The 15,380-nt window shown below is 41.0% G+C and overlaps 1 protein-coding gene across 3 annotated transcripts in view; it reads right to left on the bottom strand.

Moving 5' to 3' along the window:
* Positions 1-15,380, bottom strand: part of ninl (ninein like) — a 64,163-nt gene continuing 48,783 nt past the window's right edge. The window contains exons 18-29 of one of the 3 annotated variants that reach the window (XM_018094234.2): positions 11,832-13,148; positions 9,875-9,979; positions 9,689-9,758; positions 9,077-9,361; positions 8,303-8,587; positions 6,885-7,169; positions 6,689-6,763; positions 5,298-5,411; positions 4,303-4,416; positions 3,198-3,410; positions 2,478-2,591; positions 1-2,030 (exon numbers count right to left, since the gene is read on the bottom strand). In XM_018094234.2, coding sequence (XP_017949723.2) covers positions 1,839-2,030; positions 2,478-2,591; positions 3,198-3,410; positions 4,303-4,416; positions 5,298-5,411; positions 6,689-6,763; positions 6,885-7,169; positions 8,303-8,587; positions 9,077-9,361; positions 9,689-9,758; positions 9,875-9,979; positions 11,832-13,148 — 3,169 coding nt within the window. In that variant the 3' untranslated portion in view covers positions 1-1,838. The remainder of the gene's footprint in view (positions 2,031-2,477; positions 2,592-3,197; positions 3,411-4,302; positions 4,417-5,297; positions 5,412-6,688; positions 6,764-6,884; positions 7,170-8,302; positions 8,588-9,076; positions 9,362-9,688; positions 9,759-9,874; positions 9,980-11,831; positions 13,149-15,380) is intronic. The other 2 variants (XM_018094235.2, XM_018094236.2) reach the window with 2 other exon arrangements.

Genomic DNA, 15,380 nt, shown 5'->3' with positions numbered 1-15,380 from the left:
TTTTAGGAAAGACTTGTATTCAAAAGTGTTGTCTGTACATAACAAAACCAAAACTGTTCCATTCATCATTGTTACATAAATACCTGCAGGTTGATGGATGTTTCTCTGTATATAAATATATACATTATTCATTCATGTATACAAACACTGTACAATTGCCAAGTAAATCGTACAATCATCACACATATATATACACAATGGAATCCATTGCCAGAATGACAAACCACATTATATCAAGGTAATAATTAGTTTAGCCCAGCTCCAATACAACCACCATTTGTCTTCTGATTGGCCCATGCCTCTAACTTATGTGCTATGGGATGTCTCACAACCAGCAGTTATTTCAACATATGTTACCACCATGCTGTTCAAACGTATCCCTGACAATACATTTCGTCATGACTTAGTTGAGAAGGAAGGATGGAAATTGTTCTTAACCAGCCAATTTTTAAAAAGAAACCAGAGTGAATCCACCAGGAGGTCATAGACAGTCAACCAGTGAAGGCACAGACGTTTAAAGGCAGCCATAAATCTTCAAATTTGGTTGGGCAGTTTGGTCAATTGGACCCAGGTCTGGTGGCTTGCCACCTGCTTTTTTTCCTCCTTGTGACAGGCACAAAAGTATAAGTGCTCCTGTGCATTATAATTATGCTTAACATCAGGATCGAACTGGTGCACTGGGATACTAGGAAAAACCCTGGCAGGTCCTTTAATCTTTAATTTAACAGCGAAGGAAGTAGTGGAGCTGCAGTGGTTGGGGGCAAAGTGGGGAGTGGTGGTGGCTGGGTGGTGGGCCATTGAGTTGGATAACCTGTGGGCTTGGGTACCCCAGTCCAACTCTGCTTAACATGAATGGGTGCAGGTAAAGTACAAGGTGGCACCCCTTAAGGGTACAAGTATTCTGGCTGAGATTAGGTTGTAGGGTTTGGAGTAAGTATGAGCATGTATAATGTGGAAAATTCCTTTAGGAGTACTGGGGTGGGACCTCAGTGAAGGGTGCAAGCCATTGTGCTGTACTTGTGCTAGTGTTACATGAGCAAGACTCTTTCCTTATCACACTATGGTCAATAATAATAAATGCAACAAAATATTTGGTGACATTCTTACAGAAAAATTCCTCTGCATTTACCCATAGGCTAACAATGGGATTTAGTGCAAATTTAGCATCTCTAGGACTATGACAAACAGAACAACATCTTTTGCATTTCTACCCAGGCTCTGTGTTCCCATCGTGGGAATGGATTGCTTGACTCAGCCTGGCCTACACACTGGTACACACTGGCTAATATAGATATACAGAGTGAGGCTCAAAGGGGTTTCTGAAATATATCTCAATTAGTTACTTCATCTTTTAAAGGGCTTTCAAGGGTTACGAGACTGCCTTTTTTAAATAAAATAAAGGATTTTTCAATTAAAAAAAAACAAATAAAAACAATTGCACTGGTGTGTGAATAATCAATTTTCTCCCATTTTAGTTTGTTGTTTGGTCTAGGTAGTGCTCCAGACAGTAGGTGCATTCACTGGATTCTATGCAGCTGCCCAGCAGCCACTAGAATATCAAGTACTCACAGACAGTGACTGCACCCAGTCTTTCAGTTCATATAGTCATTTGCATTGTTACTCTCTACAGTAGACTTTATCTCAGGCATAATGTATAGGCCCTGTGCTGGGTTCTCAAGCTATATCTGTGTTATCAGTTGAACCAAGGGGACTCAGGGTCCTCATCTGATCTCCAAGCACCAGGCCCTACAATTCAGTGCAGATTCTTGCTGAGCCCCAAGTGAACACGGATCATACTGCATTGCTGGCCCACTTTGCGCATATGCAGTGTGAGAATGTCAGACTGCGAGAGAGGCAGGTGCAATTCTTCCAATCACTTTATTCAGTGCTGCAATTTTCTCCTCCAGGAGGTAGTTCTTCTTCTCTGCGCTCTTTTGCCTTTGCTCCGTGACCTGAAGTGCTTTCATGAGCTGCGCATTCTCCACATAAAGATCTTTCAACAGCAAGCCAGATTTGGCATTCTTCTCAAGCTGTCAAGAAATGGAAGTGACAGTTACTAAAGAAATTAAATTTTTATATCCTCATGAGCACATGAAAAAGAGCTTCTCCATGAGTACATGCAAGGATTGCACAACATGAGAACATGCCACTCCAACAAAAGGTACTGGCAAAGGCCACACACAAAGGGCATTCTCAAATAACAACCTACAACTCTCAAAAGGGTGTACTAACATCTAGCACCCAAGTCTTTTATAACAAAATGATAACCTTTGGGACCTAAGGACCCAAAAACCCCTCCCAGTGTCTTCTCACTATAAAGCTGGTTACAATAGAGGAAGATATTGGGCATCAACTTAGATTCTCTTGACTGAGCAGCACCCTATTAGTCAATTAACAATGCCCTCCATAATGAAAATAACTGATTAGAGATCTGGTCACTGCTGAGCCTGTGGGATACCAACAGCCATATTACCCACCTGCTCCTTTAGCTGATGAACTTTCTCTTGAAGCATGAGCCGCACATTCTTTAGATCCAGTTCCACCTCCTCCAACCTTTCTTCCATCCTACGCAACAGCTTCTCATGCTCCTCCTGAAGCAGAAGTTTATAAAGAAAGTGGGTGTTTGATAATACCCTTGACTTATTTTTCCCAAACAATGTTTAAAGGGGTTGTTCACCTTTGAGTTCACTTTTAGTATGATGTAGACAATGATATTCTACAATGAATTGCAATTGGTTTTCATTTGTTTTTTTTCCCCTTTTTGTTTAGCAACTGAACTGAATCCTTAAATTTACGTGACTTTTGGTTGTATGAACACAGAAGTGCACACTTCTATTTAACCCTTCTGTAGCCTAATTTACATATGCAAATTAGGATTTGGTATGGTATTTGGCCAAAACAGTCACAAAGGATTCAGGGTTCAGCAGAACCCAAAATAATGGATTTGGTGCATCCCTAATTGAAAGATGAATTGAAGAATTGGTTATTCTATAACAAACTAAAAGTTAAAGGTGAACTACACTTTTAAGATACAGCCTATGAGTTATCAGATCATAGTAACATATTTGAGAGCTGCAGTTTAGTTATAATCTATAAATCTGGTAATCCAAAAGAATGCCTAATCAGTGCTATTCTCCTCATAGAAACGTCTATGGTGTGCTGGTACAGCATGATCAGTTGCCCAGTGCGTTGCGTACCTGCTGCATAGCCAGTAGCCGGTTTGTCTGCTCAGCATGAAATCTCATCTTATCCTGCAGCTGCTGTGTGTTCTTCTCTTCCTCTCGCAGTCTGTTCTGCAGCTCAGTCACCTGCTCCACAGGAACCGCGCAGCTGACCCGCTCTTTTAACTGCTGAACTTGCCGCATATGCTGTGACTGCTCAAGGGTAAGTTTGCTATTAGCTTCCAGCAACTGCAAATGATAAAGGAAAGTCCAAGTATATAATATAATATATTATATATACATACATACACACACACACACACACACACAATTTTATACACACAAACATGGTACATACTCCTTAAAAGTAGTTTTTTTAGGAGGATTCTAAGCAAATGGGGGCTCAGGCAAGGCTACTTTCAGTGTAGTTTTCTGAGTTTAGCTTAATATTATATTACAGAGGATAAAAAAAGTAAAGTAGTGTCTACTTTGTAATGTATAGTGCAGGTATGGGATCAGTTATCTGAAAAACCCATTATCCAGAAAGCTCTGAATTACAAGAAGGTCATCTCCTATAGACTATTTTCTCTGTAATAATAAAACAGTACCTTGTACTTGATCCGGACAGGTAAATAATCCATATTAGTGGCGAAACAATTCTTTTGGGTTTATGTTTAAATTATTTAGTAGACTTGTAGTATTGGGTTCCAAATTACGGAAAGACTGCCATACCTGTATACATAAGCTATCCTTTTAGGGCTTTATTTCTAAGCAGTAATGTGTTCTACCTCACCACTTTGCCAGTTGGTTTCTGCCAAGGAAATCTCATTTATATATATATATATATATATTGTGGTCCAACAGTAATGGAAACAGAATCAGTAGTGAACTGTTACTAAAGTCCCACCATCTCAGTGGCATTTCAGTTAATGATTTCTTCTCTCATTTAGCCAAATAAGTTCCCCCACCATCCTATAGGAAGTCTAACTAAAATCCTATGAATCTGTAAGATTCGGATATGGTTTATGCTTCTCTGTACGGAAGAGCTGGTAGAACAGGTAAATCAGCAACAGACTCTGGATGCTCACATACTAACATTTTGAGCTCCCTCCCTAAATGGATTCAGTTCTGCTCATTGTACCTGATCCTGACATTCAGCCAGTGTCTCTCGTAATTGTGCCTGGTTCCTCTTCAGCGTTTGGCTCTCCTCATGAGCCGCCTTAAGGTCACTTTCCAGCTTGAGCATCTGCATGGCCTGTGCAACAGAACAGGCGCAACATAAAGAAATACGGTTGTGATACAAAGGGAAAGTCCTGTGCTGCTAGTTCTACAGATGTGGGTTTATTGTAGGGTACAGTGTGCAAGAATCAATGGGATGAATACATATGCATTCTCTAAGTGCTATGGATTCATATGGGAGTAGTTTAATGAGTGCAAAAATCATTGTTTTCAACATACATTTGCATATAAATCAACAATATCTTATACCTTTTTTTATTCTAACTGAAATCATAGGAAACACTGCACCGTTTTTAGCACTAAAGAGTTAAAAAGCAGTAACATTTGATTTAAGTAAACTACATGAATTTATGGAATACAGGGTTGTACAGAGAAGCACAGCCCTGTTATTATCCATCAATAACCAACAGGCAACTATCAATAACCAACAGGGCGTCTTAATTTGGAAGTAGGAGTGAGTATGGCCCATTCTAAGAGCAGCGAGAGATGGAAAGGAGGTACCCAATAATACCAGCACAAAGTAGTCATTGCTGAGGCAGAGACAAGGATACATATCCATGGATGAACAGGACTTCAGAGAACAGTGCCCCCAAAATTACCAGGCGCGGCAGAAAGCCGCTGGGCCATAGTCACCCAAATGGGCATGTACACACCAGCTCACAGATGAGATTCAGACAACATTTAAGACAAAAAAAATGACTAGGCATGATAACACCCTTAAGAAAAAAAACCAGACATGACTTTTTGGAGGAAATTAGGTTATATCAGCCATGTCCAACCTGCAACCCTCCAGCTTTTGCTGAGCTACAAAGTCCAGCAGCAATACCTACACTGCCATGCCCTAAGTGCAGCTCTGGGAGGCCACATAACCAAAATATGTGAAATCTTTGATTTTACCTGGGCAGCTGCATCCTTCAGTTGTGTGGTTAGATTGTGACACTGCTCCTCTAAAGACTGCTTTTCTTGCCTGAGAGATGTATTTGCTTCCTGGAAAGAGTCCATGACAGAAAGCTACAAACAAAAAGGCAAAAAGAGGCATAGTGGCTTGTGTAAATAAATCCATTCAGCAAAGAGACAAAGTAAGATTGTCAGGCAGTACTCCAGATTTAGCAGCATATACAGAGTGTTGATAACTATAGCTTTATGTCCTTTAAAAAGAACTGCAGTGTGCAGAACAGAAGCCTTTGTGCAAAGCCACTGCTTTCCTGAGAAGATTATAATCCATGTGAAAATGGAAAAAATGGGGATATCTATGCATTAATAATGTAAGCCCCAAATATTTGGTTTCAAACTTCTACAACAGGTTGATCTCCAATAGGGAAAAAAGTGTTGAAAAACAAATTTTGTGTTCCGTAAATCTGTACACACCTGTATTAAAAGATAAGGAGTATGAAGGCTGAGCACATCCTGTCTAGATTCCCATGACCAGCAGTAAATTTGCCCCCAGAATACAAGGGCCAATGTTCCCTCTAAGCCATACAAAGTAAAGTGTGTGCAATCTGACGTTCAAATAACAACTAATGACACTGGGTAGAAGCAGGAATGCATTCACTTTGTTTTACTACAATAATCATTGGCTTATTTTACACATTCCGACAGACAAAAATTATATGTATAACTAATGCAGTAGTGCCATCTCAGGGTCCTAATGGATATCCTGGGCATGCCACACAGTTGTTTTTAAAGTTGTGTATTTAGCAGCCACATTTTCCCCTATGGAAATGCATAGCACCTAAGGCTAATTGTGATATTTGGCATTTGCTCAGCTGAGGAAATGCCAATCTGTTTTTCCAGAAGAACTGACAGACAGCATTCACCTGTCTGTGCTCACACAGGGTGGATTTGGCCCAAAAGTGCACAGTGTGGCCCCAGGTTACTGCCTCTCTTTCAAGAGTAGTAGTGCTTAAATCTAAAGGGGTAGTATTGTCTGTTATTGGGTATGCTGTAGCACTGTCTGCCAGTTAAACACACTAGCACACAGCACAATTATGCAACAGATTTGTAGCAAGCCCTGCACTTCAGACGCACAAGTAACTAGGCAATGGTGCTGCAACTCAGGTTCATATATAAAAGCAGCCTCTGCTTGACAAGCCTGCTTCCAGGAAGGTACACTATGTACAGTAAGAAATCAATAATAATGCTAGACATGAGCATTTGAAGCAAGCCCAACTACCATGTACATGATTATACTCTGCATCTTCCTGTTGCCAATGTGGAGGGTTGAGACCACAACTTATGTTCCTTTGTCACAATGGGAAAATACTGAAAAGCTGATGTAACATTCTCACCTGTTTGTTGCTCTCATGTAACCCACTCAGGAGTCCTTCCTTCTCTTTTATGTGCTTCTGCATCTGATTTTCCATCTGTCTCATGCATCAAAGAAATGGGATATGAAAATGAATCATGAATGTGGTAGAGAGTACCTAGGGTTCTGTTGCTTTTATTATATGATACTTATAATCATCAGATGTATAATGGTTGTACCTTTTCATTGGACGTGTGCAGCTGCTGAGCCAGCTGGTTTCTCTCTTGCTGCCATGCCCCCAGATGCTGAAGCTTTTCTCTCTCCAGAGTATTTATCACATCTCTCAGTTGTTCCACAGCAGCCACTGCATCTTCCTTCTGCTTGGTCACCTCTCTCAGCCTGTTGCTGAGCTGCTGAATGGCCTCCTGGTTGCCAGCATGCTGGGCGCTTAGATCAGATACAGAAGAGCTCAGCTGCAGGCTCTGTGCATTCAGTTGGTGCAGCTCCTCCCGGTATCTCTGGCACTGAAAAGAGGAACATTTGGGCATCAAATTCACATTTCATTATTGCACCATTTCTACCAATATCATTTATCTTTGTAAAAGGGTAGTTCACGGTTAATTTTTAATATGATGAACAGTGATATTCGGAGACAATTTGCAACTGGTCTTCATTTTTATTTTATTTTTTTTTTAATGGTTGTTCAGTTATTTAGCTTTTGCTTAATAGCTCACCATTTTGCTATTTCTGCAGATATCTGGTGCTAGGGTTCTGTTTCCCTAGCAAACATACACTAGTTTAAGGGCTCTGGCACACGGGGAGATTAGTCGCCCGCGACAAAACTCCCTGTTCGCGGGCGACTAATCTCCCCGAGTTGCCATGACCCGCCATCCCTCCGGTGAACATGTAAGTCGCCGGCGGGATGGCACACGCGTTACATGTTCGCCAGTGGGATGGCGGGTCATGGCAACTCGGGGAGATTAGTCGCCTGCGAACAGGGAGTAATCTCCCCGTGTGCCAGAGCCCTTAATGATAGAATATGGAATATTAATAGGAGGGGGCCTGAATAGGTAGATAAGGCAACAATAAAATTGTAGCATCACAAAGCAACAGTTTTGGCTGATAGGGTCAGTGACCCCCCATTTTAAAGCTGGAATGGGCAGAAGAGGAAAGCAAAAAATCTTAAAACTATCATAAACGACGAAGACCAGCTGCAAAGTTGCTAGGAACCTACCACATACTAAAGGTTACCTTGAAGGTGAACCACCCTTTAAGTGATCTACATAGTGGGTTTTCCTTCCACAAGATCTTACTACCTTATCAAGAGTCTCTCCTGTATTTCTTTTATTAGACTGATCATAAAAGGTTTTTGAGACGAAATTCTACAGCAAAAATTGTACTAAAACAATGTACAGGGAGGATTAGCATGATGGATGAAGTGAAGCCTTATGAGAAGGGCAAGCTCTGCTCCCAAAAAGATCCCACATACGAGGAGTACAGCTCAAGCTCAGTGACTCACAGACTATACAGCATGGGCACATTCAGAAGCAGAGATCTTCCCTCTCATTTAGCTGCAGTATAACCAGCCAGGTACAGAAGCCCATTGATTAAGGTACATCAGTGCTATAGTTTGTCCCGCTGTTTTCCTAGACTGTACCTCCTCTTTCGACACTTCCAGCTCGTGCTCAAGCCGATTCCTATCTCTTTCCCATTGTGACTCCAGCTGAAGTTTCTCGCTCTCCAGAGCACTTAGTACTTTGTGCAGTCGCGTCCCTTCAGCTTGTGCCGCTTCTTCCTGCTGGGTCACTTCTCTTAGGTGGCTGGTTAAATTCTGCATGGTTTCCTGGTTCTCCATTTTCCAAGCACTCAGATCAGCAATGGTGCTGTTCAGCTGTTGGGTCTGTGCATTCAGCCTGTTCAACTCATCCTGGTATTTCTGATTCTGAAAGTGGAAAAGTCATTAATATGGTTCACAAACAAATTATGCAAGGTCTTTCAATTACACAATGAATGCAGAACCTGCCTTTTGCTCCCTATAATCCTGATACATACATACTCATGCTGCCAGGACAAATGGTGTCAGATATGTTTCCCCCATTAGATTCTCATTTTTTTCTTAAAATGTGCAACAAGCAAGATCAGTGAGCATGTGCCTGTCTGAAATGTACAGTAACTATATTAATGTACCACAGGGTAAAAGACAGAATGCTAGACAGATACTTCATATATTATTTGTATTCTTATTATCATCATCATGCATATATGGAGAAAGACATATGCTGCTTAAAGACAGATTTTTAAGTTTCTAATTGAACATAAACCAGGCAGTGAATGTACCCGGACAGATGGTTGTGTTACCTTTGATGGAATAAGGCACTAATATATGGATCAGCAATAGTATAAACTCTATGTTTTTGCTTGTGTTCCTTACCTCATCATTTAACTTCTGCAGATCTTGCTCCAGCCAGTCTCTCTGTCGCTGACCCTCTGCCTCCTGCTGGACATTTGCTTTCTCAAGACAACAGATCATTTCTTGCAATTTTGTCATAGAATCAGTTGCTTCTTCCTTCTGCCGGGCCATGTCACTCAGACTACTGGATAACTGCTTGATTGTTTCCTGGTTCTCTTTGTTCTGCCCAGTAAGGTCCGAAATGGCAGTACTCAACTGAAGGTTCTGAGCGTTCAGCAGGCATACTTCCTCTTGACATTTATGACTCTGGATAGAATAGCATGCTGGCATAAGGTTCATGTCCATTGAATTCACTATGTGTATCTGAGATATATGGCACACAGTATGTATTCAACATCACTATTTGCCAGCCAGCAGAGAAACACCCAAAACATAGCAGAGGAGCCTGTCATTAGTACTACTAGTGGAGACACATTTCAGTCAGAAAATGATTGTTCTGCGACACCAGCCAGTTTCCATTAAAATAAATGAGCAGCCCCTTGGCAGTATTGGGGTGCTTCTGCACAGGTTGGAAAAATGCCAGTGCAGAATAAGGCCAATGTGCTATAGAAATGGCTGAATGGAAATACTCACCTGTTTATTAAGCTCCTTCAGCTCACAAACTAACTGCTCTTTTTCATTCTTTAATTGTTCCACCTCCTTCCTGCAATTAAATAAAAAATAAAGGAGACTATAAGAAAAAAAACCCACATTTCATCCTGTCTAGCAAATTTATTGCACTAGCCAGTATTTGCCAAAGAAGAGCTTTTATTGTATTACCTATGCTTGTTAGTTTGATCCTCAAAGTCATGAACCTCTTGCTGCAGCCGTTCCACTTTTTCTCTGAACAAGCAGTTATCCTCAGTCAGGCGACAGAGCTCCAGCCTACATAAATAAATTCTCTGTTAGGCAACAGTGTTACATAAGTGATCAATACCTAACATACAGCATTAGCCGCCCAAGGGAACAGGGGAAAAGACTACAAAGAAGCAATCTTTAAAGCATAATGGTGCCTCTGAAGCCAGTCATGGACTGTTACTTACCATGATGTGCCTGAAGGACATAACTACCTATCAACCTGAGGCCCATTCTATATTATCAAAGCAAACCTCCATGAAGTTCACTACTCTTCCCATTTTTAAACAGCATCAATAACAACCCAATCCCAATGCCTGAAATACAGATTTTTGACTCCCATCAATGAGTCCACTAGAAAATGGTAAAGTTGTACAGTATAAGACTGTGCCTCCTAGGGCCTACTGTAAGAACAATTAGCAGGAGTGTGTCAAATTAGCGTGTCAAATAATGTAGAGATTATGTAAGCGTATGATGGAGATAAAGAGCTAAAGGGAATTTTCTAAGGCTGGTGGCCCTCTAGACACTGGCCCATTGATCCTCTGGTATACGGGCAAGGCAGTCCAACCCTGGTTATGTAGCTATTACAGGCTACTAACTTCAAGCATATTTAGAGCAGCAGTTCCTACACTGCGAGACTGGAGCCCCTCATAGGGTTGATATCTGGCCAATATTTTACTACTATTTAAGTACCAGGTAAAAATGATGCTTGATTAAACAGGGCAATAAGATAAAAATACAGTAAAGTATTTTTTTCCCAAAAATGGTGGCAACTGTAGCTCTCAGAGGGATGGGGCCAAAGCTATGTTTATGGGGCCCAGGATGAGCAGTATGAAGAGTATTTACGTGCACATTTGGATCTTAATGCTTACTGTTTTTTTTGTTTTTTTTTAAATTTCCAAGTTTAGCAGATGTCCTCACTGCTTTAAAGAAAATGAATAATTTTATAGTACAGGTATTGGATTCAGTTATCCAGAATTATGGATAAGGGGTTGTCAGTCATTCATGGTAGCATAAAATAAACCCAATAGGATAGTTTTGCCTCCAATACGGATTAATTTTATCTTAGTTAGGATCAAGGTACTGTTTCATGATCACAGAGAAAAAACAAAATATAAAAAATAGTGGTTCTATATTTCTATATACTGGGTTTCTGGATAATAGATCCAATATATGTACCCGTATTATTTAAATATAAATTGCTTATAAATGGAAAACTTACATCAGATTCAAACAATATAAACATACATTACATTCGCAATCATGTTAAAAAAAGGTGTAATTTGCAATCATTCTTGAAGCTTAAACATTTTCTTTTAAACCAGGGATATGAAGAGTACGCTGTATTTTCCTCAACAAACACTAAAAAGGAATTTGGGGATCTTTGTATTATTTACAGTATTTGTTAGATCAGAACCTGTAACCAGTTGTTAGTCGTATTAGATGCTGCAGTGTGGTGCACAACGGCCACATACTCACGTACTCATGATGTGTTGCTAGCTAGCATACACTTGGCCATAACAGCCACAAAGAGGCCAGAACAGGATGAACCAAAGAAGGGGGGGGGGGGGGGGGGGTCTTCAGAGTTTGATAGAATACATGAATACATTCCTAATTAGAAATATTTAACCAAACTGGAATCATACATTTTAGGGTTGGTTATTAAAGATAAAGTGACACAGGTAAGTGAGTTGTACAAAGGTGTGGTTAGTGGATATAGTAGCAGTCAGGCAAGTGTTAAGTGGTGACAGCACAAAGCAAATGATTCTTCCCAGAGGAGTAGGCCTATCTGCTGGGTGTTGCACAGGCTCTGGTAATTTAGTGGCTTCATTGGGATTCAGGTCATTTCATTAACATGCAAAAGGTATTTTTCATATCAAACCTGTCATCTTGACTTGCATTGGTTTCTCTCTCCAACTGCCGCACCAAGTCTTCCAGCTCAACAAGCTTGTCTATAACACAATCTCTCGCCTTCTGGCTCTCATCCTCTGCACCAGAGGGGTATTTATGTGCCTCTATTTCCAGCTCCTGCAACCGTCTGACCATTATATTTATTTTCCTTTGTAAGATACATACTTCTTCCTCTTTGTCATTCAGTTGCTGAGACAACGACACATTTCTTGCAAGAAGCTCCTCTATGAAGACGCTGTCATTTGCAGGAATACCATCCGGTGTATGGCAGACATTTTGTTCTGAGTGTATTCCTTCAATAGTTTCTGACAGGCAGGCTGTCATCTCCTGATACTTGCCACTAAATGCGTTTAGCTTGTGTTCCAATTGCACTGCCTCTCCTGTGAGCGCCGCCACCTGTTTCTCAAGTTCCTCCTTGTCTTTGGAAATGTGCTGGAGCTTGGAATCCTGCTCTTTGATGAAGTCGGATTTCTCCTGCAGTTGAACCATCAGTTGATGCTGTTTAGCCTCAGACAAAAGGTGCTCTTCCTCCATGGCTTCTAGCCGGCTGCCTAATTGTGCTTTTTCTTCCTCCAAGTAGTTCTGTTTTTTCAAAAGAGCCTCTATTTCTTTCATGTCATCCTGCAGCTGAGCTCTTAATGAGAAAACCACACACTCCATCTTGTGTAGCTTTACCTCTGTGCTCTCCTCTGTTCCTTTCAACAGAGACAGCTTTTCATCCACATCCTTTAAACGATATAAAACCCGAGTGCATTGTGGATTTGGGGTCACATTATGCTGCCCAGTCATTTCTGACAGTTCATCAGAATGACCCATGTCTGCCTTGTTTACACTGCCTTTATCAGCTGAGTTCCCATACAAACATTCACCAGATTGCACTGCCACCCAGGCAAGTGGTTGTCCCCTCTCTGCTGTTGTCATGGTGGTGACTCTACTCACCAAGCACTCAATCTCCCTCTTTAGCTGATCAATCTTTATGTTATATCGACTTTCTATCTCTTCCTTCTCAATAGCAAAGGTTTTGCAGATATGAGCTTGCTCCTCGTTATGCTTTTCCTCCTGTTTAAGCTGTTCCTTTTTGCACTGGGCCAGCAATGTCCTCTCTCGTTCTTCCCAGAGATTCTGCTCCCTGAGCTGCTCCTCTCTCCATGATATTTTGGCCAGTTCGTGCTTTTCCAAGGCCTCGTTCTTTTCATTGTAGTGTTGCTGCAATAAATTCTGCCAGTGCTCGGCCCACTGAGCTTCGCTTGCTGCCAACGTTTCATTCAGCGCTTCTTCTGCCTCTTGCCTATAGACAAACAATGTGGAAGTTTGCCTAAATTAGATATCATTTCATGCTTTATCTTTTTTACAGAGGGGTTCAGCACACACCCATGGGAAATCTTAAATTGGACTTAAAAATTATATAAGTTCAAACCATCCAACAGGTTGAAAGTTATAAGGGAATAAACAGAGCATTCAAATCGATGGATTTGGGAAAGTACAATTACTCTGCTCTCTACAATCTGTAGTTTGAGGTTTGCTGGTTCTGCCCATTTATTTGTAGGATTTTGGGCAATATCTTTTAGAATGTGTGCAATGAAACCCCTTCTGTCATTTATGTTTTCCCTTATTAAATGGTGTAAGTGGGATTCATTTGCAACATACCACAAATACAAACTTAAGTAGCTGGCATGTAGTATTAGTTCTACAATTATATTAACACTTGTGTGTTAAATACAGATGTTTTATAAGGCTGCTTGTGTGTGTGAGCCCACAGCCGCAGCAACCCAATAATGTTAACATGCCTATGTAAATCTCAGCCCCCCTTGAACTTAGCCTTCCCTGAGCCATCGTCCCACCACACGTTTTCTACCTGCTGTCTCTAGAACGACAACTGCACATATAGAGCCGATGTCACCATGATGGCACACCACTAAATTGTAATCAGCCCTAATGTTAGTCCCTTCATTATTAAAAAAATAAATTGTTTAAAAGCAAGTGAAATGTAATCTACCCTGCACTGGTAAAAGTTACGGGTTTACTTCAAAAATCCTGCTATTTTTTAGATAAACTAAGTAGCCGTGTAGCCACAGCAGCAGCCAGTCAAGCGGGAAAAGGACAAAAGGCACAGGTTACATAGCAGATAACAGATAAGATCTATATATACACACAATAAGAATCTACACAGTTTATATGTTATCTGCTATGTAACCTGTGTCTTTTCTCCTTTTTTTCCAGCTTGAATGGCTGCCCCCATGGCTACATGGCAGCTATGTTTATATAAACTATAGCAAGATAGCGAACGCACAGCTTTTCAACAATGCAGGGCAATAGAACATAATATATTAATTACAGTTTCATTTCTTGGTATTACTGTTCCTTTAACAGCATTGGTGAACTGGGTGGAATGAATGAGGTAAGCAAAGGTTACAAAGGGAAGAAGAAATAGGTATTATATAATATTTGTGTTAAGATTAAGCCGCACAAATGAGCGCATTGGTTGCATTACTGTGGTTTCACTTTGGTATGAAAACGGCACCATCTATTTTGTACAGCAGCTGGTGGTGCTCCATTCATATTAACTTCTGAATGGAAATCTTACAGGAGCATGATTGCTTTGAGTCTAGTTACCCACAGCAACCACTTAGATATTTGCTGCCAAACAAAGGCTACCTGCTGCTTTGATACTGTGGATTACTAGAACTGAAACAAACCTACCTTTTACCTGTGCTTACTATTGCCTGTGCCCTGCAGTTTGTGGGGAAAGGATATTAAGGCAAATAGGAAGAGGTAATGTAAATGGAAAAATCAGAAATGTAACTCGTATGATAGACTGGGCTGGCATCAAGGTTAGCTTCAGTGTTAGAACTTTATTTACCTGTAAAGCTGGCCATACACGTGGCGATCTCACGATGTTTCGTACGACCGTCGGTCGCACGAAACATCGTCAGATCCGCCACACACCATTCAGGGCTGAATCGGCAGGTAAGGAGGTAGAAACAATAGGATTTCTACCTCCTTCTGCCGATTCAGCTCTGAAGGGAGAATTTTGGTCAGGCGCCTTCTATGGCGCCCGATCAAAATTTTCTAACTTGGCCGATCGGCGAGCCGACCGATTTCAGCAGCTTCCTGCGATATCGGTCGGCTCGCTGACATGCCATACACGCACCGATTATCGTACGAAACGAGGTTTCGTACGATAATATCGGTGCGTGTATGGCCATCTTTAGTGTCTCGGTTTATGTTCTCTTGGGCATTTTTCCCATGGGAGGGATCACATTTGTCAATAGGAACACTACCTCATCCCTTCCTGATGTACATTATGTTTGCTTTAGCATTCTGCATACCCACAACAGGAAAAGCTTCCACATAAATTGTTTCCACACAGCCCTCCACATTGAAAACTTGGATGATATTATATATTGTATATAAATGTATCTATATGCAAAAGTAGGCACACTCCTAGGAGACACATCATCCTCTAGGTGCGACCAAAACTTTAACAATAAAGGATTTCTTTTGATTTTTTCTAAGTCCT

The sequence above is a fragment of the Xenopus tropicalis genome, chromosome 5 (genome assembly GCF_000004195.4).
Source record: "Xenopus tropicalis strain Nigerian chromosome 5, UCB_Xtro_10.0, whole genome shotgun sequence".
Lineage (NCBI taxonomy): Eukaryota > Metazoa > Chordata > Amphibia > Anura > Pipidae > Xenopus > Xenopus tropicalis.
Note: the sequence above shows the minus strand (reverse complement) of the source record. Positions and strands in the feature narration are given on the sequence as shown.